This window comes from Oculina patagonica, chromosome 8 (genome assembly GCF_052425735.1).
Source record: "Oculina patagonica isolate OP01 chromosome 8, crgOcupat, whole genome shotgun sequence".
Classification (NCBI taxonomy): Eukaryota; Metazoa; Cnidaria; class Anthozoa; order Scleractinia; family Oculinidae; genus Oculina; species Oculina patagonica.
Genome location: NC_135765.1, coordinates 28175864 through 28201948, shown reverse-complemented (window position 1 = coordinate 28201948; position 26085 = coordinate 28175864). Strand labels below are relative to the sequence as shown.

The window sequence follows — 26085 nt, the reverse complement described above, 5'->3', positions numbered from 1 at the left end:
ATGTCTGTTTTCCTTTCATTGAAAATTTGCACTTCTAACACTTAAAAGTGTGTTACTGAGCAGTCATAAATCGATTTACAACGACAATAAATAATGAAATAAACCAGTGCGAGTTTTAATATAACATGTTCCCTGCAGCAGGGCCGTAACAAGCAAGACGCAAGACGAGGCACTTGCCTCGTCTAGTTCAACCCAAAATTAAAAAACAAAATACGTTTTGTTGGGAAAATAATCCCAAGTTGAACAACATTGATTTTTCTCAAGAAATGCCTTTTGAAAAATGTCTCTGAAAGAGTTTTAGAGCTTCTAGATTTTAATTTTTTCTGGAGCGCATGTCCCCTGTGCCCCTAGCAAGATCTTACCACGTCTATGGCACAGGTTGGGTACGGCCTTGAGCAGCAAGCACAGGAAAAATTCATAAACGCCAAATCACGGAGTTTTTTTTTCAAACTTCGAAAACTTTTACTGCTGTATTTAGTTAATTTAGCATCACCGACTATTATATCAACTGCTAGAAGATTTGACACTTAATGTTCTTTTACTCATATGGCCAAGAGGACAGCTTCTTTGCTGTGATGCACGGGTTTTATGAAAACATACTTCTGTTGACTTTTACGCGCAAACACAGCGATAATTCCAAGTGATTTTTGTGACGGTAGTTTGGTAAAAAAAAAATACTAAGAAATTTCATCTTTACTAGCACAAAGCGAAACTTGAAACGCCTCTCCCCCTCGCCTTTTTCGGTACTCGCTTGACGGTCACTGAATTTAGTAGCATTAATAAACAACCTGGATGAAATTCGTGATGCCAATTTATTTTCTGTGTTGTTAATCACCTTTGCGTTCAAGAATACACTGATGAAGCAAACTTCCTTTACCTGACCAATCGTTCGTTTAGAGTGAAATTGGGGTACAATAGTGAACTCAGTTTTTCGGTCGGCTCCGACGAGCTAATCTCCTCGGACAAATTAGACACATTTATAGGTGATAAATTTGTACTAATTTTATCCGTCTTTAGTGTCTTACTGAAATCAAAGAGGTCTATGACCTACTCGTGAATGCGTTAGATTCCTTTGAACAGTATAGTATCGATGGAAAATATTCATTATAGTGACTAATAATATTAATCAACTTTATTTAAAGGGGGTGAACATATAACAGGTCGCTTAGGTATAAGAATTACTTTTTTCATGATTATAATAGCTCAGTAAACCGATGGCTCAGTGGTACTGCTCTGCGTTCTGAAGCGTGTGACCCGGGATCGACTCTCATACCCTGTGGCTAAAATCTTTTTTCTTCTTATTTTTTTTTTCACGGATATTATATACATATCTGTCTTGTATAGAGTTTCGTTACTCTTTTACTGATTATCCTTTATTAAATCGTGCCGTGATTTAACCTTCCCAGTCTTTTAATAACACATACATAAAGTCACTGGTCATCGTTTCCGAATGTTCGCGATTATTATATACGAAAAGGAAATATTTCATCGTTTGGGAAACGATTGTTTCTCATTTACAAGGTGAAGTATTTTCTACACTTATTTCTTTGAAATGATACCTTTGTAAAGCTGTATTTTTATCCACAGCCGAGGGAAACGAAATTTAGAAAGCGCCCGTGAGCATACCTAATTTGCATAATGTTAACAACGATGGAAGGAAGGACGGATGGACGGATGGACGGATGGACGGATGGCTCACTTTCCCCACTATACTCGTTCATTATGCATTCACGAGTAAAAACTACAAATTTTCGTTAAAAATCATCGCTAAAAATAAGCCCAGTGATGTACATCGTGTTAAATGTCACTTCAAAGGAATCAAGTGAAAACGCATTCTCGACCCCAAAGGCAAGCAACCGTCTTTTCTGCATGACTCACGGTGTGTTGGTGTCAAGACAAGAAAGCGAGGGTCTGGGATCAAGAATGGCGAAGACGTTCACTGTCATTGCTATAAAGTGCATGACAACACTGTTAAGGCTGCTGACCAGAAAACAGGTCTTTGTCACGGCCGAACTAAATGCACCCGGAAGCGTCAATATTACGCGCAAAGCCAGAATGCGATCTAGCATAAAAAGTTAACCTCAAGAGGAGGAAAGCCTGTTAGTAAAACTGAGGGTTAATCGTAAGATAACTGTTCGTAATTAGCGTAATTATAAACGGCTTGCGTCAAAAATTGTAACTGAGTGAGAAAAACTATCCGCATGCAAAAACAAGATTATTTTTCAAGTAATTTACGCATGAATACTTTTTAAACGGGTGCCATGTGTGTTTAAGTCGTAATATTTCCTTGTGATCTCACTGATCCAAAATCATAATAATGTTTGTATAGGTTCTTCTTATTAGCTGAAAGAGTGTTTGCCGCTGACGTTTTCATCTAATTTTATTTCGTGTCAAATGACTCAAATACCGCTGAAATTGTAAGAAAAGGGCGCTTCTTCATTCCGCTGGAAGACAAGACGTTTTGCTGGTACCTGACCGGTAAACTTCGCCACTGACTTGTAGGTAGAAACTGGAGTGAACTGGTTTGTCACGGCGTTTATGTGGACTTGCAAAACGACTACAGAAAAATGTTATCTGTGTACACAGTCAAGAAAAACGTAAATGTAGTTCATCGTTACATATTGGGACTTTCGTGAAAGATCAGCTTCAAAACTTCTACTGTCTTTCATTATAGCGCAGGATTTCATCCGTTGATAGCGACTGGCGACTTATACGGGGAATTCGTAGTTGACATTATAAACAAATCAAGGAATAACACTTAAACCGATAATTATTATTCCTTGCTCAAGAAATTCTTCAAGTTATGCCATGGATACTTCCTCGGTGTGGTTTAGGCTGGTTTTGTATTTTACTAGTAATCTGTAGTGGGGTCGCTGTGATTTCTTCATACTGCGTTGCTCTTTCTCATGGACACATCTACCCATTTCTCCCAGCGATCAGCGAAACTGGAGTTTTGTACCCGGAAAAGTATGTTTTCAGGGAGCTAGCTAATTTATCCGCGTTTCTTTTCATCTCCAATGCGTTCGTTCGTTTTATGCAGTATAAACTTGTGGCTGAACAGTGTCGCGAGGAACACGTGAAGTTACGTCGCCTTAATAAATTGGCGTTTGTGGTCGCCATATTGGCTGGAGTTGGAATGACTTTTGTGGCGAACTTTGAAATTGAAAAGGTACGCTTAGAAACTATTTTTATGATCACGAAGTTTTCCTTTTTAGATTAATATCATTTTAATCAGTGTTCGAGATGGTTTTAAGCGTATTCTTTCCGAGTTCACAACGCTTCTCTTCACCCCAGTTGTATTAATCGGACCTTTTACATGCAGTTTGGTGTTTAAGGTAAGATTGCCGTGCCAAATTCAGTTGTCATGACAGCACTAGAAGAGATCAAAAATAAAGTATATTTCATCTTTTGACCCTAACAGCTTTGAAGATACTCAGTAAAAGTGTCTCTTCCTGCTTTTCTTAATAAGGAATAAATTTTGTCTAAATATTGACAATTGACGGTCAAGGGTGTTCAGCGCCAGCTTATTTATGAAAAAATAAGGTGGCTCTGAAAAGTTTTTTCGGAATTTGTAAAACATTTCGGTTTTTCAGATCACGCGAAAATAGACCAAAATGAAAAACTTCTCATCACCACATGTTGCGATTTAATTTTAACCCGGTAAAATCCGGTTTTTTCCTTTGTTTTATATTCATTATCATTTACTACCATACACCAGAGCAAAGGAAAATACCAAATTGTACCAAGGGTAAAATCGAACCACGACATATACACGAAACGTTCTTCATCCGTATCGTCAAGCTAGCTGGCGTTGTAACAGAATGCCAAAGACGGGAATGCAAGCTTCTTTTAATTTTTCGGGCAAGATGACAAAATGCTGAGTGTGTAATAGAGCAGTTTTCAATTGAGTGTCGTAAAACCAAAACTAACGTAATTACTCCGGCCAATCACAAAGGCCACAGACAATCCAGTGAACCAATCAAAACTCGAAGCAAATACATGTAGCCGGCACGAAGCGCGGGAAAACGTGCGCGAGCGAGTCACGATTGGTTTTGGTTTTAGTTCTGATTGGCTGAGAAAGTGGCGCGAGATTTTTAAGCCAATCACTGAGCGTAGCAATGCAAAACCAAAGCAAACGCAATTTACTTTCGACACTCAAGTGAAAACCGCTCTATCCCGCCGGGCCCGGGGGGGGGGATTTTAAAAGGGGACAGGAAAAGGGGGAAAAAAAAAAATGAGAATAAAAAACCCCGGGGGGTAAAATATAAGGGGGGGGGGGGGAGAGAAAATTTCCCAAAAAAAAAATTTTTAAATCAATTTTAGAAATTAAGAGCCTGTTTCCAAATTTTAGGCTAAATAGGTTCTTATAAAAAAAAGGTATCTAATTTGCAAATTTTAGCCTAACAGGTTCTTAAATGTTAGGTTCTTACTCGTGGGTTTTTACTGTATTTATGTTCTCACATTTGCAGCACTGGTCAATCCACGACATCGGTGCGATGACAGCCTTTATCAGCGGTCTTTCATACTGCTGGTTACAGTGTGCAATGTCTTACAAGCTGCGAGACCACGGTGTCATCAATAGTTCAGCGGTGTGCCATTCAAGAGCCATGCTCTCCCTCATAATAACTTTCTGTGTGATGATATTTGGCGCGTGCCAGGCCAAAGCCAATCTGGAATGGGACCGAGTCCGGCCTCGATACCACTTTCTTGCCAAACTCAAGTGGAGTCCTAAAGATCCCGGATATTTGTATCACGTGATATCTAGCGTTGCCGAGTGGAGCATGTGCGGTGGAATGCTTTTATTCATGTTAACGTTTGCACACGAGTTTCAACAAATAGAGATAACTTCGGATATTTCATCTACTGATTATTGGTAGAGATCATTAGAGACGGACCATTACCTTTTTGAAGGGGAGGGGGGGTGAAAAATTGAAATTGTTTGCGGGCCTGGAAGACAAGAAATTGTTTGCAACGATATGTATAACAAAATAGTAAGAATTTCGAAAATGTTTGCAGAGGTGCATAACTAGAAAAGTTCATCCCCCCCTCCAAGAAAATATGGTGCGTCCCTTAGAGGAAACTGGCCTATTTTGTTTAACGGTTTGGTAGAACTAGAAAATAATAAAAAAATTTTAATTGGAATCCACTGTTTACGAGTTGGCTGAGCTTGCGGTTTTCAGGAGGGTGGCAACGGACGTATCCCCTTTACGGCGGTGCTGGTGGTGACATTTTCGGAGAACGATTAAGTTTTTGCGCTCATCGGAGAATTTGACGTGAGCTTTAACGGAGATTTGCTGGTAGTTGGCTCTTAAAGGGACTATGTCACGGCTAAGTTAATCTTATGTTATTAAATTTTGCCAAATATTCGCTATGAAACTAAATGTTTGCAAAGAAATTAATTCTTTGATACTAAATGACAAAACCATAGCTTCCTTGCAGCTAAATGTGTCTCCCGGGCGTCATAAATTAAAGTTACAAGCAAAAAAGATTAACTTTGGAAACTGTCCCGCCGGACCATATTTCAAAAGCCCACATCGCAATCCGTTTCAATCTTCGACACTTTTGGCCATCCGTACCTTCTTTTGCATTTGGTGTGTTATTTAAGTATTCCTTCACTGTTTTAAGAGGTTATTTTATACATTTAAACGAATTTGATGGTCATTTCCTATGCCTAAGTTTGGCTAAAATCCGTGACACAGTCCCTTTAACGTTACAAACAAGACTCATAGCATTCATGCATTTCAGACAAGAAGGGGCCACTAAAGGACATCAATAGTGGACGCTTTTTTATAAGTTTTTAGTCTGATTATCGTTTATTTTTCACTTTTAATTTAGCTAGTAATGAAATGCTTCTTAGTGTGTACCGATGATTATTCCGTGAGCGAGTATCAGTTGATTTCGGATTTTACTCACAAGCTTGCACAATACATGAGCGAAAAGAAGTTAGTTTACAAATTGAATATTTAACCTCCGGGATACTGACGGTATATAATGAAGAGGTACTTTACTCGCCCATCATTTTGTAACAACGTCCTATTATCCCATGCCAACGTTTTGGCGAGAAACAAAATAAAAAAGCTAAGAGACGCTTCATGTTATGGCGGGAAAAAAACTGGAACTGTGTCGGACGCGTCACATGGCGGGAAACACTGAATGCTGTGACAGACGCGAAACATTTTAGCGGGAAACAAATGGAACCTGAAACGGACGCGTTACATTATGGCGGGAAAATGAATCAGCACGTAGGATATGCAAAGGATCTCTAAATTCTGATTGGCTATCAAGGCGTGGGATAAATTTAATAGGGTTTTATTTCATCAGTTTTATCAAATACATTTCAGCTTTTTTATTCGACAATAGGTTGCTTTTTACTGCTGATATTATTTTAGAAGATAAAATGCTATAGCTATAGGACTGTTTATATTAATTTTATGACCATTTCTATTCACGCATGTTTATCAAACCATGATAGTATTTCAGAATGAAGTCAATAGGCTTCTGTCATCACTAATGTATCTAAGAAGCCTTAGGCCCAGTTTCAAATGTAGAGAATGGTACGCCCAAGTAACCTTATTATAGGAAATAACAGTCAAAAACGCAAAAAGCGAAAGTGGGCGCCGCACCGAGTGGAGCGCCGCGACCAACCTGCCCTCGCGTCCCGATCATCCCCGGCATACGGTCCACGCCCGAGCACCACTCGGAGCTACAAGTAAAACGTTCCGCGTCGCGTCCCATGCCCCCTCTCCGCACCGGGTATCCTCTCCGTCCACCACAGCACATAAGGTATTCTGAACAGAATTTGCTGACCTCAAAAGTACTTTCTTGTGACTTTATTATCAATATCCACACCACTCTAACTTTTATTTTAATTTGATAATTTAAATACTAAAGTTGTTCCCATCATATTAAAATTTTGTACTTGACACTTCACTCTTATGAACTTTACAGGATGTATTTTCCTCAAAAATGTATTTTCCTGTGTCATTTTGTTCATGGGTGAATGAAATATTATGTGCTCAAAATGTCAGATTAAAAACCGAACAAAGTGTTGTCATTAATTCACTTAGTTGCTAAATATGCAGCCCAACTGTTTCGTCAGAACCAAATTCTCCAATACATTTCCCCATATAGTTTATGAATCCTACCTAACCTAAATACAATTACAGATCTGCACACTTAAGTTTTCTAAAACTAATTTTGAAATCGGTAACTTGTTTTTTTTTGGAAATACTTCCTTAGTTTATATTTTATAAACTCCTTACTATTAATTTTCTTCTCACTCGGTAACTTCTTGTATCAAATGTTCTTTTGTCTTGACATGCAAACTATTCTTAAGAAAGAAGCATTGCATAACAAGTAAAAAAACTTCTGCAGAAGATAAACGAGGCTAAACTGAATGAAACTGTAGCATTATTAATGTTTTTACAAATAACAACATATTGCTTAATAAAGCCATTTCCTTATGAATTTCCCAGTTGTTTCGTACTGACCTAAAAGTTATATAAGATGTTGCTATTCCCACACCTTTTGCCGTCCACAAAATGTAAATTTCATCACAACATTTCTAACTTGTACATATCACTCCTCTTCTGCTGTTGGACAGGAATTTGAGAACGGATATCCTCCAGATGTCCCAGATCTACAAAATTAATGAAAAAATTAACAATTATTAAGCAAAAGTGCACAGAATGTCATCTGATACTTCGCAAAAGAGGCCACATTCTTGTCCCCAGAGCCGCTTGTCCCTCTTAGCTGGCGGAGCCTTTGCATGAGATACAAGTGGCTCTGGAGACACATGATTTGATTGGCTAGATTCAAACAAAGGTCATTTCAAATCTTGCCAATCAAACCAACCGTTTCAAACTCTCGTAAAACGATTGACAGGGATTTTAAAACAGTTCAATTGGTTGGCTGCTTCTTTTGTTAAAATTCAGCCAATCAAACCATTTGTCCCGGCCAAACCCACTTGTTTCTCTTGCATAGGCCCCTGGCTGGGTAAGAGGGATAAGCGGCTCAGGGGACAAGAAAGAAGAGGCCTATTAGGCAGAGCTAGTTAAAATCAGGCAATATTATGAAAGATAAAGAAAGATAATTGTTTTCTTCATTTATACAACAAATTTTAAGAAAGCACATTTCTGGTCTGTAAGAGTGTAATAACACTCCCAAAAGCTTACCTATGTTTGAGTACAGGATTTGCTCAGTGTGGTCTGCTTTAGCTATCACCTCACCCCTGAGAAAAAATGAGATCAGCAAACAAGATATACATGTAGTTAAATAGAAAAAATGTTACAAAAATGGTCTTGAATGAGACGTCTCAATCAATGACTTTTAATACCAGAAAAGAAGTCAAAGGGCACTTTTGCCCTGTTTTGAGTAGGACTAGCTGGTTCTCTCTTATATGAGTGCAGGATGCATAAAATAGAGGATTTTTTAATGGTAAACTTTAAAGTCAGAGAGATTAAGCTTCATGTTTGTTTTTCCTATGAACAGCAAAAAAAAAAAAATACTTTTGCTGCTTGCTGCTTATATGTCAACATGAGTCATGACGTGTTTGGTGTGAATAAGTAAATTATTTTTTATTTTAAAAAAAAAAAATAAAATAAATGGAATTATTCAAGAGAAAAAGCAAACAAAATAACCAGCATTCTGATGTTTGCTGTTTGCTGCTAGAACGTGAAGCCTAATCTCTATATTTGCCTCAAACACCAAAAGAATTAATGGCAGAAGCTACCTTACCATCAAAACCAGTGAGATACAGTTCTCTTAAGTCTCGCACATGCTTGGAAATTTTTGTCACACACAAATAGAATCAAAGATCTCTTCGAGATACAGTAAAAACCCGCGAGTAAGAACCTATTGTTTTGCAGATTAGCCTAAACAGGTTCTTACATAAAGGTGTATTAACACAAATTCAGGCTAATTAGGTTCTTAATTTTTGAGGAAAATTTTTTAATATTGTTAAATAGAGATTTTAGTGGTATTTGGCCCTTTTTCTTGTATAAAAATTGGCATTACCGGTACATTGCATCTGAGGTAATAAGGCTTCTAGGTTACGTTTCTCCAAATGACTTATCATATTTTCCCAAAAGTAAACATATTTAATCAATTTAACAAAATAAGAACCTGTTTTTAAATTTTAGGCTAAATAGGCCCTTATAAAAATGGTTTCTAATTTGCAAATTTTAGCCTAACAGGTTCTTAAATGTTAGATTCTTAGTCGCGCGTCTTTACTGTACCGACTATTTTGCAAGAGGTAAATTACCGGTAAAACAGTCCCTTGAGAGTTTACAAAAAATTGAAAAATCTGGTATGAGAGGGCTATTCTTCTATTTTACTTGTCTGTAAACAAGCAAATTAGTCGAAAAAATGAGTCTTTGTTTGATTTATTTGGTCATACCATGGATTGACAACAGTGCTGTGGCCCCAAGCAACATAAGTTGCTTTCTCATCTCTGGCTGGCGATACAGCTGCTACATACAACTACAAAGAACCACATAAGGATTACTCAATTATTATATTAATGATTACTTTATAACTATGAAAATATCCAATAAAAATTAAAATATAAAATGGTTTGCTGATTGTTCTAACCTGATTGTCCAAGGCCCTGCAAGAGGAAGGAAAATACTTTTTAAACATAAAGTTTTGTCGCCTTATACATGTAATCCAACATGTAAAACATCTTTTCTAAAATGAAGATGCAGTACCGTAAAATTCTGGTTATACGGTAAGCCCTGGGCTTATACAACTTCGTAAGGGGTTTTGGGTGGGCTAAAAAGCGGAGGGGCTTATATCCGAGAGGGCTTATAAGCGGAATAAAAAAAACGTTACGAAACGAGCCACAGGAGGGTTGATCGAAATACCTTTTTAACTAAAAACGCATACCGGTAATAAAGCAACACTTAGCCCTGTTCAGTACTGTCTTCCTGCAGAGGGGGACTTATAATCAGATGTATTTTTTTGTTTCCAAATAGATGAACCTATAACTGCAGGGGGCGTATAAGCAGGGGGGAGGGGGAGGGGGCTTACAACTGGAATTTTACGGTAATTTGGTTGAAAATCAAAACCTTTGCTGAAGGCCTGACAGTACCTTGCTCTTATGAGAAGTTCCCAGTGAGCTGGTCCTGTTGTCATGTTAAATGCTCCAGGATAAAATAACAGTTTGCAACCTACAAAAAGGATCACAAACGCTTATGTTAATAGGCCAACCTTCCTACAGATTACTACATGCCTTATAAATGGACACAAACTGCAAATGCGTTTGCAATCAGGCGGCATAACCCAACACAGGTCTAATAGCATAATTATTTCCCCCAAATAAATGTTTTTACTTACCTTGCTGAGTATAAACTTGAGCCATCTCTGGAAACCTCATGTCATAACAGATTCCAATTCCAATTTTACATAAAGCTGCAATAAAATAAAAAAGACTTCAGATAAGATGGTTAAAACAGGATAAAAACAAAACCGATGCTGCCACCAAAAAATTTATGTGCAGAAAAGAGTGAATAACAGAACAAGGAAACATATTTTCTATTTACATGTATTCATCATTGTTAGTTGATTTCCACTGCACAAAACTTCTGATTCTTGAAAGCGAATCTTCCCAGGGACATCAATATCAAAGAGATGAACCTATAGCATAAGCAAAGATCAACACCACGGGTAGAGTGCAGTTAGGAGCCAAATCTGTTTTATGGATTTGCTGAAATTTACATTATTTTTAAAGTTATGACATCACAAAAACTTTATGACATCATAGCTTTTCCAATATCGCGAATCTTAGCAAGTCCATGCTACAGATTTTTCTTCTAAATACACTCGACCGGTGGTGTTGATTTAAATGGAGAAAAATGTAAACTGTGTGAGTTTTTAGGAATTTTGTGTTCTGGTCATATGACTTTTAATGGTTAAACCATTTTTATGGTTAGTGTACTGGACTCTGGATTGAGCGGCCTGGGTTTGAGCCCTGGCTGAGGTCATTGTGTTGTGTTCTTGGGCAAGACACTTTACTCTCATAGTGCCTCTCTCCACCCAGGTGTATAAATGGGTACTGGCCAATGCTGGGGGGGGGGGCGGGGGGGGTAACCCTGCGATGGACTAGCATCCCATCCAGGGGTGTGTGGAAATACTCCTAGTCCTTTTAAGCTACTGAAACCATGATAAGCTCTGGCCTGATGATGGGCGACTAGGCTTGTATGCAGACTTTACCTTTTTACCTTACCTTTCTGTGTTTAGCAAGCATGGTGCCATCAGGTCCAAATGAAGTGGAGGTATTGTACAACTTTCCATCACCGTTCCGTTCTGGAATGGACCCTCCAATGATATAACATTCTGTCTCTTTTGCAACAGATGATAGCATGTTTGTTGATTCCCCTGGGATACTCTCTGCATAGTCAGCAAAATATTGAGTGCCATATGGTGAGTTGAAACATTCCTAAAAGAGGAAAATTTCATTAAAGACCAAAGTTAACAATTTGAAAAGAAATGCAAATAAAAAGTGCTTCCCAGGTAGGGTATGAGCAAGAGGGTGTGACTGTGTGTGTGGAGGGGAGGGGTGGTTTGGGGGGGGGCAGGATGAGAGGGGGGGGGGGGGTAAGTCGCATCCCGTCAATACAAAGACTAAAAGAGTATATAACATCTAGCTTGGCAGGCAACATGAGCTTATGTTTCAAAAATTTGTAATGTCTGTTTCTTAACTAGAGCACAGTGTTTTCACTGCGCAATAAAACCCGCTGAAAGATAACCCCTACCGGAAGCGCTACGATTTTCGCTCCATTAGACACAGCTTCCTTGATCTTGTCCTTCGCACGCAGCAAATTCTGAGCCTTGTTTGAGGTCACAGCAAGCTGAACAAGCGCGATACGAAATTCTGAAACCAAAAAATAAAAGAAAAATAAAAAACCTGAGAAAGTTTGGGACTCGCAAAGAAACAGAAATATTTTCTTACTGGAAGCCGCCATGTTCCTTTTGCTTATATCCAAATTTGGAGTGATCGCTCACGTGACTAAATGGCTGGCTGAGCGCGCGAAATTCGTGTTCAGCATGGCAAGATGGCGGCGGTGAAGTTGTGATTTTTGAACACGTGAAAAGAGTTTAATCGTCTTCTTGCAATAATGACAGCGTTTGTAGAAGGATGGGACTTTATAGAGACTCTCGGTGAAGGTGCTTATGGCGAGTAAGTATTTTAAGTCTTGAATCTGTTGTGATTGTGTACAAATTCAGCGTAAATGTGAGCGTATTTTGATGACTCATGATCAACTTTGATCTTTCTTCTAGAGTAAAGCTTGCCGTGAACAGAGAAACTCAACAAGCGATTGCTGTGAAAATCATTGATTTAGAGAAAGCGGCTGATAGTTATGAAAACGTCAGAAAGGAGGTTAGAAGCGAGGCGATCGGATCGTTTAAAGTTCGGCTGCGAAATGTACAATTTAACAACAATCTGCTTTTGTTTATAGATTTGCATTCACCGAATGCTTCAAGATGTCCACGTTATTCGATTTTATGGACAAAGAACTGAAGGAAAGAAACAGTATCTGTTCCTGGAGTGTGCTGGCGGTGGAGAATTGTTTGACAGGATAGGTATTTACTGAAATATATACCCATGATTTTGGGTTACTTTAATAAAAACCCTCCCCTCTGCACTGAGCTCTGAGGCCAGAAAATTTTACAACTACCGATCGCCCCCATCACTAGTGTATTGTTAATTAATCAAATCAGCCCCTCCTTTCCCCCCAGGGTGGCGCCAAGGCACACAATTATTTTTAAAACTCTTCACTCTTCCCATGCATGGAATGGTTTTTGGGGGTGGGGGGTGGGGAGAGTACATGAGGGTGGGGGACTGTTTATTGTTATTTGCAGTTCCCCATCCCCATACCCTTGTTCCTCTTAGCCGATTAAATGCCAGATACTGAATAAGGTGGAGTTGAGGAAATAGGCCCCTCTCTTTGTCAAAATTAATGAACAAAGACTTTTTTGTTAATGAACACCGTTTGGCTCAAAGAAGCTGCGGGGGTCAAATACATCTTTTTTTAAAGCCCCAACCCCCGCTGGGTCCACCAGGCTAAGTTTGAAATAAGGGGCCCCAAAAAAAAAAAAAAGGGGGGGGGGAAAGAGGGTGGGGGGATGTTGGGGGGTGTCCTTTATTCCCAACCCTCTCTTGTGTTACAGTTTTTATTTCAGGGAACCAAACATGCAAAAGTAAACTAAAATCCTGAGAAAATGGTTAACATTACATATGTTAAGAATTATACATTTTATATTAAGTTTCAATAGAACCTGATGTTGGGATGCCACAACAGCAGGCCCAGCGCTACTTCAGGCAGCTTATAGATGGAGTGGTAAGACAGTTAAATGAAAACTTATGAAATAATTCAGTTTTTAATGGGCAGGTACAAAGTCAAGCCAGATCATCTCGGATTGCTGATTTGAATAAGAATAGCATCTATTGCATAACTTTGTCCTCCTTCTTGAACAACTGCTATGTATACTTATTCAAATCTGCAATCTGAGTTGATCTGGTCCAACTTTTGTGCCTACCTGGTTTTAATCACTTGAAAGATAGTGCAAGTGCAAGAGTTTACTGACAATCTGCTCTGTTTATTTGTTTAGGAGTACCTTCATAAACAAGGAGTTACTCACAGAGACATCAAACCTGAGAACCTTCTGTTAGATTCGGATGGTAAGAAACATGGCAAAAATGAAGAAGAAGAGTAACCAGATTTGTCAAAGACAGGCAAGAAGTTAAATTTATTTACAATGTATCTGTCAATTTTTCTCCCATAGATAATTTAAAGATCACTGATTTTGGCTTCTCAACGGTTTTCCGCCACAAAGGCAAGGAGCGTTTATTGGGAAAATGTTGTGGAACACCTCCTTATGTTGCACCTGAGGTATGCACAAAATCTAAATAATTTTCTTTGAGTCCTGTCAATGGTAGCTTACACTTCAGATGAATTATTATAATATATGTTCTTTTTTAGGTTTTGTCTAAATGTGAATACAGAGCTGAGCCTGCAGACATCTGGTCCTGTGGTATTGTTTTAGTTGCAATGTTAGCAGGAGGTAAACAGATCATTAATTTAAGATAATTATGTGAAATTTAAGTCTGTTCTGAAGCAGATCAGACTGGATTAACACCTGTCCACTGGATAGTGATTTACTGGTATCTAATGTATAGTATACTGTACATCCACCCTTTATAGAACTGGGGTCTGGTACTGAACAAGTTGCAATTTTATTTACTCAAAAGACTATGAAGAGATTTTTATACAATAAAATTAAGGTAATACATAAGTATATCTTTATTATATAATTTTTTAAGTCTATAATATTCGAAGCTGTTTCAAGTAATGTTTAATAAATGAGCAGCAGTGTTTTATCAAGTTTAAAACACGAGGCGCAGCAGAGTGTTTTAGACTTGATAAAACAAGAACTGCAAATTTATTAAACGGCTTAAAAAACTTCTGTTGTAGATCAACTCATTCTTGCGCTAATATTTAGGTTTGGGGTTATTTTGGCCTGAAAATTGGACGTAAAGTTAAGCCATGTCTTTATCAGATATAAAGACACTCATTTACATGTAACATTAATTTCTTTTGTATTTTCTTTCTGAATTATTAATGAGTTTTTTAAAGATTTTTTGCACATATTGTAGTATGTTTTAAAGTTTATTTAGGGCCCCTCTGGATATCTGCCTTGCAGCTGATTGGGCTATCTTTCCTAAATAAAGTTTACTTACTTGTCTGCAAGAATCTTACTTGATGTGTTTGTACTGCTGATTGCTAGAACTGCCATGGGATGAACCAACAAAGACTAACAAAGAATACCTTGACTGGTTGAACAACAACGTGAACAGGACGCCATGGATCAAGATGGATTCTCAATCATTAGGTAAGTATACTGTAAGATGTATTATTTTCTGTTTTCTTTTGTGATAATCACAATGGGATGGGACAATGTTATATTAGTACCAAGCATTGCAGGCATGCAATGTGATTGTAGCCCTTTGCACGCATTGCAGGCCTATTGTGGTACTTGGTATAGACATGCATTGTGTATTTCCATAAATTATTCATACCTCCCACACGGAAGGGATTTTTTTCCCAAGACCCCCACCCCTCTGGAAATTCCAATTAACCCTCACACAGTCATTTCCTTAAAGTTTTGGCCTTTGAGACCCTCCCATGGCCACTGACCCCCAGGAATTTCCAATCTCTTTTGTGGGAGAGTATGGACATTTTCTGGAACCACACGTGCCTTTGTTGCTGTGGTCCTTTTGCACACATTGTGGGCCTGTGGTACAAGGAGATTTTGCAGGGGGGAGGGAAGGGGAGGGTATGCACAACAGTTCTAAGAATATTGTTATGTTAATTACCAGCCTTCACCTTGCAATCACTGGCATAAAAGTTCTGTCATCTGCTTTAACAGGCAAAATTCGGAAACATATCAACTTTGTTTTACGAGGGTTGCACGTAACAGTCTTCGACTGACAAACCTGTGGCCCTCGGATTCCGATCGAATTGGAATTTAGAAGTGTTGGTTTTTGTGGAGGGAGGAAAACCGGAGAACCTGGAGAAAAACCCTTGGAGCAAGGACGAGAACCAACAACAAACTCAACCCACATAAATATTATCGTACCTGGCCGGAATCGAACCCGGACCACATTGGTGGGAGGCCAGTGCTCTCACCACTGTGCCATCCCTGCTCCCCTGCTCCCCTACTCATACTCACTTGCATTCCAAACTTTATTAAACTTGTAGATTTTATGAGGAAACTTCTTGTGGAAAATGCCAAAAGGAGGCTTACAATACCACAAATAAAGAAAGAGAAATGGTTTTCCAGGTAAAATAAATTAATTTTGTTCTGTTCAGTTGCTATGTACTGAAATTTAAAAAAATCTAAAAGAACTGAAATTTTAAAGGATTCTGTTGCTGTACTCTAATTCTGTTGCTATTTTACTGAAATTTAAGAGAATTAAATAAAAACATTTTGAAACATGATTTGTTTTTTCTCTAGAACATTGACAACATCAAGAAGTCAAAGAGATGGTATGCACATGTTTGAAATTTGATTTGATAAAGTGCTGATTGCATTGTTAATGATGTTAACTAAAAAACACAAAAATGTATATTTTTTTAAATTGTTATTTTTTCTGTTTAGGGTGTTCCCCAGGATCCACGCCCACTGGAACAGGGCCCTTCAAGAGAAGATGCACTGAGGCAGACGTCCTTTCCCCAGTACAGCCTAGAAGAAATAGGTAAGTGCCCTGCTCTGCTATGTAACTGTTGTTTGTCCTTCGTACAGTTTAAATGACATAATACCTAATCTGGTTTTAAATGACATAATAATCTGATTGTTTTAAATGCCTGTTTTGTTTAGGGATCACATCTCAGCATCTCAGCCAGAGCCTCGACGACTGGACAGTGGACTCGGCAGTGCTGTCTTGGAGAATGTGGATGATGAGCGCACATTGAATGGGTTATGTTTCTCGCAGCCTGTTCACCCTGATCACATGCTACTAAGCACTCAGATGCAGTCTACCCCTGGTGCTTCACAGGTGGGGTTACTGTTCATGATGCATTAATTTTTGTTTGTAACTAAGCTACTGAATGGTTTACTTACATTAAAACAGGGCTGTCAATAAGTCCTGGGATCTGCTGGAGCCCGGGAGGTATTCTGGCATGAATTGCTGGCTCAAATTCACGCAGCTTCTATAAAGGGGTGTTTTTTAGCTTGTTATATTACTTTCTAATGTGTGGTGCACAAGAGCAGCTACCTAATTTAAATCCTATTGTCAGCCCCATTTAAACATGAAACAAGAAGCCAAACTTTAATAAAGCCTTTTTTTAGCCCAAGTGGTTCATAGCTCTTGGTGCTTACATGAAACTCTGAATTCTGCAGCACAAAAAACAGAGTATCACTACTCCCCCTAGATGGGATGCTAGTCCATCACAGGTTACTCCCCAGCATTCTGTCATTTGCTGTTAGCTATTGATACACTTGTGTAGAGAGAGCCACTGTGACAGTGAAGTGGGTTGCACAACAACACAACACAATGACTCCGGACAGCCATTAGCCACCTCATTGTATGTGCATGGCTATACAGTATTACAATGCCACAATTTTATTACAAATGCAGTATGGGAGGTACAGTGGCTTACCGGCAATGGTTGTGTCTGACATTGAATCAAGAGGTAGCCTTGAGAGCCTTGCCAGGGTCTTCAAGGAGTTTTACAAATGTGGAGGCAGCAAAGCATGCGAGGCAGAAATCCCTACTCCAAATGAAAAGGCTAACCACAAGCTACCTAAGCTAACTGTACGCCAACTGAAGTGCTATTTAGGCTAACCGAAGTGCTATTTAAGCTAACCGAAGTGCTATTTAGGCTTACCAGAATGGATCGCATGCCTCGCACCTTGTGACAACCCGTCTTCAAGACAGGTTATTGGGCAAGACACTACTCTCACAGTGCTTTTCTTCACTCAGGAGTCCAGTGAATAACATTGGGACAACCTGACAGAATGCTGGGGGGAAGCTGTGAAGGACTACAAGAGGCATCCCATCCAGGTGGTGGTGGTGGTGGTGGGGTGGGGGCAATACTCCTAGTTTCTTCATGTTGCAGTGGCTGATAAGCTATCTGATTGGAACAAACTTTTTAAACCTGTACTTTTTTTCAGAATCCATTCCAGAGACTAGTGAAGCGAATGACTCGTTTTCACACAAAGAAGAGCCCAGACAAGACATTGCACAAGTTAAAAGGAGTCTTGGACACCCTCAAGTATAGTTTCACAGTCAACTCCCCACGTCAGGTGAAAAGATTCACTTATTATGAATCACATAACATTAACTTTTTGCTTGAAAGACAAATGCATCAAGTATCAGGATGCAAAGAAATTCAATTTTCCAGCTTGCCCTCTCTTCCAGCAAGCTGAAGCCAGGATGAACAAGCCTAAAAGTTATTTTCACTAGCCAAAAAAATCCCCATAAACATGATTAATTTTCTCAAAAAAATTTTCCTGAAAAAACTTCCACTTGCCCGTCTGGCAAGTGAAGGGTTAAATCCACCAGCCGGCCACAAATCCACTAGCCCCAGGCTATCAGACATGCACTTCTTTGCACACTGTTGTATCAACAAGTTCAATAAGTAGACTTTAAGTAAACTTTTTTCTTGTTGCTTACACATAGGTCACGATATTCACCACTGACAGACGACGGAATAAACTGAGTATCAAAGTGAACCTTATCGACATGAATCCTTCTCTCATGGTGGACTTCAGATTATCCAAGGTAAATAGCATTCAAATGAGTTTTTTCAGCTTTCCTGAGGTTAAGATGGTTTCCACCCAACATTTGAGCAATACAGGCAAAAAAAAGACCTCTTAGCATGGTAACATTTTAAGTACAGCTAACAAAACCCTGTCAAAAATTTATCATGCAAGCTGACCCCGCGAGAGAAAAATGGATTTGAAATTGTCAATATTTCAGTTAAAACGGACGTTTCACGCCAGTTTAAAACAAAATGGCGTGGTTTATAAACATTTTTACGAGGTTTGACTTTAATTTTCTCGAGAATGCTGTAGAATTTCATTACGGGGTCACTAAGACAAAAGAATTTCGATAAGATCTTTTAAATAGTATACAAAATGTTGCCGAACTATGAGTAGATTTTTGGTACTTAATTTTCGCACTCGTTGCTCGAACTTTCAGCGGAATCCGTCTTAAATGAAACCTTGTTTGAAACAATTCAAGCTTTAAAGTGTACTAAATGGTTAATAGGTTCTAATCTTTTGCTGAGATTAATAGTGAATACACCTAAAAGTAAAATTCATTTAGTATTATGGACAACAGCAGTTTAGTGAATCAATGAATTTTGCTTAATGTTGACTTCTTTACTCCGCAGGGTGATGGGCTTGATTTCAAACGTCATTTCCTAAAGATAAAAGCTCAACTGAAAGACATCATAGACAGATAGTAACATGCCATAGTTACCATGGTAACAACACAAGGTACTGGTGTAGTCAAGGACCAAGTAGTGTCACAGGACACCCAACATGTACCGTAAGCAATGAAGTACAACCAAGCATGTTTTGTTAGCCAAAAAAAGTAAATTTTAAGCTAAAGAAATTTAAAGAAAGGCAAAAAAAGTTAAAAAAATATATATCTGTATTATCGTTCCTGTTAAGAGATGACAATTTTTGTGTAAATTCTAAATCATGTTTGTGCAGCAACTGATGTCTGCTGCTAGCCTACGACATACAACTAAGCTGAAGAGAAAGAAAGATGAAATTCTTTTTTCTCTCCTTCTTACAAGGGGCCATATAAAGTTTTGATGTAATGGGAGACTGCAAGGGTATAAATCAATTTATCTAATATAGATTTATCTAGGAGATAAAAAAACAACATTGAAAAAAGCTTATTATAAGAAGTCATGTTAAAGACACCAAAGTTAAAAAAATGTATTTATTTTGTTTTCTAGCTAATAAACTTTCAATATTTAATATTTGTTGTTTATTGAATTTTGACATTAAAGTACATAGTCATACAGTATTACCGGTAATTAAAACTTGGCTGTACTTTACAAAATTAATGACATTCCTTCAAAATAGAGCAAACTCTCTGTAACACAATACCAAACCATTGTGACAGCAATTCACAGAACGAGGAACATTGTACCTTATTGTTACTTATTTTCGCGAAAATGAAACAGGAATACATGTATTTCGCGAGACTTAATTTTCGCGATTTGGTCAAAAATACGCGATAAGCATAAAAAATACAATAGAAATCGTTTAGAATTAATTTTCGCGGGTCTTTAATTTCACGATTTTTTGAAAATCGTGAAAATCGCAAAAATTAAGCCCCGGGAAATTAAGTAACAATAAGGTATCTGTACCTTAAATTTAACTGACAAACGACATGTTAAGGTTGCTTTGATGTCTGATTTGCTATTGTACAAAATGTGGTTTAAAATTATTTTATGATCAAGTATTTCACAGTAAGTTAGGGCCTGATTACATAAGACAGGCTGGCCCAGTCAGCTGTGCTGGCTTGGTTTTGCTGAGTTCTTGGCACTTCTGCTAAACACAACAAATATCAATTTTGTGATTACATGACTGGGCCAGCCTGATTAGCCGAGATCCTGGGATCCCGGCTAGCCAGGATGAAAATTTTCCATGTAATCCCATTCACCGGGCCAGCTCAGGTTACCTGGCCAGCAACAAATTTCTCTTCCAAGCACACTGCGACCACAATAATATGAAATAGATTTAGCCAAGCCTAAAAGCGGAGCTCCCAATTTACTGACCAATAATAGAAAAAATATTAGCACTTGAGCCGGCGATCCAATGTAAACCATTATTTGGTCAGCAGTAAACTTCAAAGAAACATTCAACCTCGATGAGTTCTATATGTGAGCCCGCGATATGGTCATGTGATACTGGTCAGCGGATACCTTGTTTTGACAGCTGTCAATTGACCATGTCAATTAACCATAACCTTAAACCAATTTCTGGAGTACGGCCGTCATGTTGGAGCAACTTTGTCGTCGCTGTCGCACGCGCCCGCAAGCCATGCCGCTGGCCATGATGACCATGAAAAACCAAAAGCATGGGTCTGTTAATTTTCTATGGGTTTGGGGCACTGCTCTGCGGCCCTTCGGACCACTAGTCCATCCCGGGCTGGCTCGGCTTATGTAATACTGGGCTGGAAGTCATCTCAGCACACCGAGCGAGCTCTGCTAAAGTAATCAGGCCTTTAGTCTGAGAATACTGTAAAATGCTGGTTATCAGCCTTGGGCTTATACAGATTCATTGTCAAACAGTACAGTAGTGTTGTCAAGCCAGAATTTGTATCCCCAATGTTGCTTACAACACCTGGGTCTCAGGCAATTTGTGGAGACTGAATTCCAAGTGAAACAGCTTTACACTGGCAATTATTTAACAAATCTCACACCTTTACATTTTTCCTTGGTCTGGTCTCATATTGACCACAGAAGGAATGTTATTGAAATGTTCACAAAGTAAGGGGAAGAACAATAATAATTATTGTGCTTCCCTTTGCTTAGTGAGGAACATCATTTCAAAAACTATTTTCCGCAGTTTGTCCCACTTAAGTTTTAAACACAAGTATTTTGGTGACATTATAAAGGTACAGGCTGTGTAAAACTGAAAGTTCTTTTCTTATATAAATGCATTGCATACAATTGCTGTTTTCAGTGATATGTGAACTCTGAAATTCAAAATCCAACTAACAATTGCGTTTTTCGCTGTCGTCAATCATAATTATGGCGACAGCAAATGAACCATGAAAAACAGAAACAAAGAAATTGGATTGAAATCCTCCAATCCCAACTGACAGAGGTGACCTTTTGACCAGTTGAAGAAACTTCTGTTTCCAGAGAGGACTACTAAGATGATTGACGGGAGCAAAAAGCGTAAACTGTTGGTTGAAGATTGAATTTCAGAGTTTGCATATCACTGAAAACCACAATAAGAAATAAATTTTTCATCACTGATACTGTTATTGGTAATACTGTATGTGCAAAAAATTGCAAATTTATTTATTTTAAGAATGTATAAAATCACATGCACACATGTGTTTTCTGCCATTTCATTTTCAATTATATTAATAATCCTTATTAAAACGCCATTGCATTTTGGTGGTCTAGTGCTGCTGTACATCGTAGAAAAATCTCACAAGATGATAACGGATGATGAAGGCAACCACACTGCCGCAAACCTGAAAACAAAAGTGTTTGAAAATTGTAAGCATTCAGCCTGCTACCTGTGCATTAATAATGATAATTTATTATCCATCTAGACACAAACTAAGACCATGTTTGCCACCATGACTTTTCCTGACTTGTCATGTTCAGAAAAAATAGCCAATTTACAGTTTAAATTTGCATACATGTAGTTTTTTTTTTTTACAGCAGCATTTCCTTCTCAAAGCAAGAATTTCCCTTACCACATCACTTAGTTTGCTAAGTTCCCTTAGCTTTCCTGGTCTCCAAAATGGATGACTCTAGCCATTCCAACAGAGATTTCGGAACAGATGAAGATTTTTTCTGAATGGATTGGGAGTTTTTCTGCATGAATGAAGATTTTTTCTAACAGATGAGAAATGGCTTGTGACCTGATTTCTTCCCAACCCTTATCAGTTATGGGTGGGATCTTACAGGCTGTAAGTGTCTGGGGAGGGAGATGCTCCCCTAACAAGAACTGTAAGCCTCTAAGTTGCATTTTCTACAGTTTTGAGTGCAAATTTGAAACTAAAAAAAAAACTTTCCAACCAGAAATTGAACAATCCAAGTGTTTTTCACACTTGGATTGTTGAAAACACCGGCAACCAGTGTTTGCATGGCCATTTCTTCCTCTTCCTTTTTTCATGTCTTTTGACAATTTTTAAGGAATGCACTAGCTAGCATTTTTAATGATTCATAGTCTGCTAAGAAATGGCCCAGCTGATTTTTTTGTGGTAGCTTACAGTCAAAACATCTCAAGCGCTTCTGTCAAGGGTGGATGAATGATTCCATTATTGCAAATTTGATTTAATTCTTTGCTCAGTTGCAGTTTATGCTCATCAATGACTTACCTGTATCCCTAATATGATTGTAGTCAATGTTCTTTCATGCAAGGGGCCTAGCAGTCTTAGAAGAAAGTTTAACAACGTCAAGTTGTTAACACGTGTGGATTTCTTATCCTCTCCCACGCCAGTTTCCACATGAACTAATTTCAAAAGGCTGAACACTGACAGTATAAGTTTGCCAAGTGGACGAAGATCAGAAGTTTTAAACACTGTGTAACTCATCCCAATCAGGCCAGTCTCTGGATTAAACCTATAGAAACAAAAACAAATCACAATTAACTTACTTCCTGGCATGTATGTGTTTTAGCCTAGTAGCCCATCAGGCTGGCACTTATCTTCGGTTTCCGTACCAGTATTTTCTAGTATTAATTTTCTCCCAGGATGGGATACTAGTCCATTGCAGTATTACCCCAGTATTATAATTATTTGCTGATACTCATTTATACACCTGCATGGAGAGAGGCACTTTGAGAGTATACACCTAATTGAAGAAACGTTGACCCTGTGCAAAGCATAAACCATGAACGATAAGACCGAATGGCATTCTGAGTAGAGAGCCTTTGTAAACCTTGTAATATTCTTATATTCATAATCAAGATATTTTCTTCTTTTAGTGCCTTACGAGCATGATTTATGCAATCTAGCTTATCATAATGTTTTTTCTGTTCTTGATGAGGATTACTTTTTCCGACTTCCCAGTAAACATTCCGGTCGCATCGCTTATGGTTTATGCTTTTCACGGGTCAACGTTTCTTCAATCAGGTATATGTCAGCGTCTTATCCAAGAACACAACACAGTGACCCTAGCCAGTGTTCAAACCAGAACTGCTTGATTTGGAGTCCAGTGCACTAACCACTCAACCAATCAAATGTTTAATCAGGGCTGTCATTAAACTTTGACCCTGCTGTTTCCTTAATCTTCGCACCCATAACAAATTAAACTTGTTACGTTGTGGGGGAATTAGCTGCGCTAACTGGCAAGTTCACCCCTAACATCAAGGTGCCCCATGGAGCACACTTCTTGCTTCTTTTATTATTTAATGATAAACAGCAGCAACTGCTAATGGCTAAATTTTAGTTAACTCACTTTGGTAGTCTATGTCTTGGACAAGGGATGAAGCGAAACAGTTGAGGTGTGGAGTAGATAAAGTTGATGACTTGTGGAATGAAGAACAGTAGCATTGTTTTACTGAAGTGTCCTAAAATCCCAACCACTGCAAATGTCATGCCTGCAAAGTAGCAGAATGTGTCTCCTACAAACACCTGGGAGGGGTACCTGAAAATGAATGTCACATTCAAAACATTGTAAAGAAATCTATATTAATTTGACAAACATGTTGACAAACAATGACACCCGTCATTGTCAGTGCAATGGTGGTTGTTTCAAGTGTGGACTTACATAGTGTGCAATTGACAATGTCAGTAACCCCCATCAGTAAAATAATTGTCATTGATTGAAAATGTAAGCGTTATATTGCATTACACAATGGCTGCGGCCGCACTTAAGAGTTAACTGGGGTAACTTTTTAGAAACCCGATTAAAAATTTCCACAAAACTTAACTCAGTTAAAGCATGGTTACCAAAACTAACTCGGTTAAATATTTTTAGCCGCCGCATTACGATCAGACCAGACTGAAGTGATGTCATGATTAAGCTATTTGAAAACAAGCAAAAACGGTTGGATTTCATGATAATTCTATTACTTGCTCATTTCATCTCCTGCTTTAAAGATTTTTTTCATTGCATTCTCGGCTTACACTGTTCTATTTCTTCCGAATGTGTTCTACGCAAATTACAAGCCCAGTTGTTTCGAATATGTCGATCTTCAGCAGTTGTTCTAAGGCTCATCGCCATATCGAAATCGCTTTCAAGACCTTCAAGTGCACGTTTTTCCAAGGAATCGGCGAAGAGACGGAAAAGATCATTAGTAACCATGAGAGCCCTGTCTTGTGTCCGAACGCCATGTTTGCGGGTGATGGAAAAGAATATCTTCTCTTACATGGAGATGATTGACACATTTTACAAATAAAACAATAGTTGAATCTGATAAGAAACCACTAACCTGGTTAAAACGACCCAGAAAGGTAGTTTAGAATTAACCTAACCCAGTTAAAAATCTATTGTTCTTTGATTAATTTCCATGGGAACTGCTACCCTGGTTTAGAGTCGGATAACTCTCCAAATAGGCGGCCGCACTAGACATTTTTTAACCCGGTTAATTTTAATTGATTAATTGGAAATAACTCGGTTAACTCGCCAAGTGCGACCGCGGCCAATGTAACACATGTGAATGCATTTGATTCAACTTTCAACAGAACTCTACACAATGCATTTGCACCTGACCAAAAGGTATCCCTTTTAGGTGGAGCCTCCCTGTATGGGCCATTAGAGGAAGTAGTCCCCCCCCTGTAGTTTAAGTGCTTGTAAATGCTTATTAACAGTTTCAAGCCGCCTAAATACTCTGACATAACTATCCCTTTTATCAACTCACCAGTTATAGTAAAGTAATGCTGAACATGTTGCAACAAATGGCATCATAAAATATGCTGAAAATAAATGAGCCTGCCAACAACATGTTCCTTGCAGCTCAATAAAATTAAACACCAGAATGGAGATGGCAATGATAAGCGACTGCCCTGCTTCCACACCGTTGATTCCTGACAGGATGTTGATTGCATTTGTGCAGAACACGGCTAACATTCCCATATACACATAATAGAATATTCCTGATAAATAGAAAGAGAGTATAGGAAATGAGTAAAGCTATAAGTTTCTAAAGCAAAACACTTAATAGCTAACTACGAATTTGGTTGATAAAGATAAATATATTATTAACCATTGATGTGCAAATTTGTAAAGGTGGCATTTGGCACATTGCCCATAATTATGTCATCACCTTGCTCTGAAGGAAGGCTAAAAGGCTTAGCGACGAAGCAACTAAGTCGGAGTGCAAGTCATAATCAAAGTGCAGAGTGTTATGATTTAATGAAAATCAAACCAACAAGGTGGTAAGCAGAGTTCCGATTCTACTTACGACTCAACTAGATTGTTGGAGTCGCAAGCAGAAAGGATACACTTGGAGGGCATGAGAACAAGTACTGTGATTGGTTGGTTTATATTTCTTCTGCTTCTACTTGCAGTTCCAAGAATCTAGTTTTCACTGGATCATTAGATGATAATTTCTTATGATCCTGATTCCATTGAGGTTATAACTCCCACTTAAAAAAGCGCAGCTTCAAGCCAAGTGGCATATACTGCCAGAGCTTATCCCGGTTTCGATAGCATTAAGGTGGCTTCATAGGGTTTCTTGACCGCGCGAAGCATGGGTACGAGCTTGAAATGCCGGTAAATCAAAACAAACATGGCGGCTTCACGTGAGCGTGAAATTTTCGGCGAGAAAACGCGAGACTTGCTTCCTGCCAATGAAACAACACCCGTGCTTTCCTGTGTTGAGCAGATAAAAGAGTTTACAACACCCTAAAAAGGTGTTTACAACGTC

The 26085-nt window shown here is 38.5% G+C and overlaps 4 protein-coding genes across 4 annotated transcripts in view; 2 read left to right on the top strand and 2 right to left on the bottom strand.

Annotated features, from left to right (window-relative positions):
* The first annotated feature begins 1743 nt into the window (after positions 1-1743).
* On the top strand, positions 1744-4877 carry LOC144662764 (DNA damage-regulated autophagy modulator protein 1-like). Its single transcript, XM_078523657.1, has 2 exons — positions 1744-3169; positions 4470-4877. Exons 1-2 carry the CDS (start codon positions 2804-2806, stop codon positions 4875-4877), a joined length of 774 nt encoding a protein of 257 aa, XP_078379783.1. The 5' UTR covers positions 1744-2803.
* Positions 4878-7267: 2390 nt separating this feature from the next.
* LOC144662321 (omega-amidase NIT2-like) lies at positions 7268-11978 on the bottom strand. The gene is made up of 10 exons (XM_078523108.1): positions 11951-11978; positions 11754-11872; positions 11225-11437; positions 10542-10635; positions 10336-10410; positions 10091-10169; positions 9592-9607; positions 9398-9480; positions 8175-8230; positions 7268-7639 (listed from the first exon to the last, which is right to left on the bottom strand). The coding sequence occupies exons 1-10, from the start codon at positions 11961-11963 to the stop codon at positions 7554-7556; spliced, it is 834 nt and encodes a 277-aa protein (XP_078379234.1). The 5' UTR covers positions 11964-11978; the 3' UTR covers positions 7268-7553.
* Positions 11979-12041: 63 nt separating this feature from the next.
* On the top strand, positions 12042-19497 carry LOC144662317 (serine/threonine-protein kinase Chk1-like). The gene is made up of 15 exons (XM_078523104.1): positions 12042-12178; positions 12280-12379; positions 12459-12582; positions 13276-13340; positions 13612-13681; positions 13786-13892; positions 13983-14064; positions 14788-14892; positions 15762-15843; positions 16018-16049; positions 16162-16258; positions 16381-16558; positions 17677-17808; positions 18185-18286; positions 18900-19497. Exons 1-15 carry the CDS (start codon positions 12117-12119, stop codon positions 18969-18971), a joined length of 1410 nt encoding a protein of 469 aa, XP_078379230.1. The 5' UTR covers positions 12042-12116; the 3' UTR covers positions 18972-19497.
* A 1254-nt stretch (positions 19498-20751) lies between these two features.
* LOC144662318 (UDP-N-acetylglucosamine--dolichyl-phosphate N-acetylglucosaminephosphotransferase-like) overlaps positions 20752-26085 on the bottom strand; it is a 9721-nt gene continuing 4387 nt past the window's right edge. Inside the window, exons 4-7 of the mRNA XM_078523105.1 lie at positions 25078-25312; positions 23673-23861; positions 22592-22835; positions 20752-21736 (exon numbers count right to left, since the gene is read on the bottom strand). Coding sequence (XP_078379231.1) covers positions 21662-21736; positions 22592-22835; positions 23673-23861; positions 25078-25312 — 743 coding nt within the window. The 3' untranslated portion in view covers positions 20752-21661. The remainder of the gene's footprint in view (positions 21737-22591; positions 22836-23672; positions 23862-25077; positions 25313-26085) is intronic.

Excerpts from the sequence above, each read along its gene's own strand:
- LOC144662764 (XM_078523657.1), top strand. The coding sequence starts at position 2,804 with ATGCCATGGATACTTCCTCGGTGTGGTTTAGGCTGGTTTTGTATTTTA. Across the intron at positions 3,170-4,469 it reads CGAACTTTGAAATTGAAAAG|CACTGGTCAATCCACGACAT; the intron begins GTACGCTTAGAA and ends TCACATTTGCAG.
- LOC144662321 (XM_078523108.1), bottom strand. Across the intron at positions 10,170-10,335 it reads TCAAGTTTATACTCAGCAAG|GTTGCAAACTGTTATTTTAT; the intron begins GTAAGTAAAAAC and ends TCCTTTTTGTAG. Across the intron at positions 7,640-8,174 it reads AATCCTGTACTCAAACATAG|ATCTGGGACATCTGGAGGAT; the intron begins GTAAGCTTTTGG and ends TTAATTTTGTAG.
- LOC144662317 (XM_078523104.1), top strand. The coding sequence starts at position 12,117 with ATGACAGCGTTTGTAGAAGGATGGGACTTTATAGAGACTCTCGGTGAA. Across the intron at positions 12,179-12,279 it reads GGTGAAGGTGCTTATGGCGA|AGTAAAGCTTGCCGTGAACA; the intron begins GTAAGTATTTTA and ends TCTTTCTTCTAG. Across the intron at positions 16,559-17,676 it reads CTACCCCTGGTGCTTCACAG|AATCCATTCCAGAGACTAGT; the intron begins GTGGGGTTACTG and ends ACTTTTTTTCAG.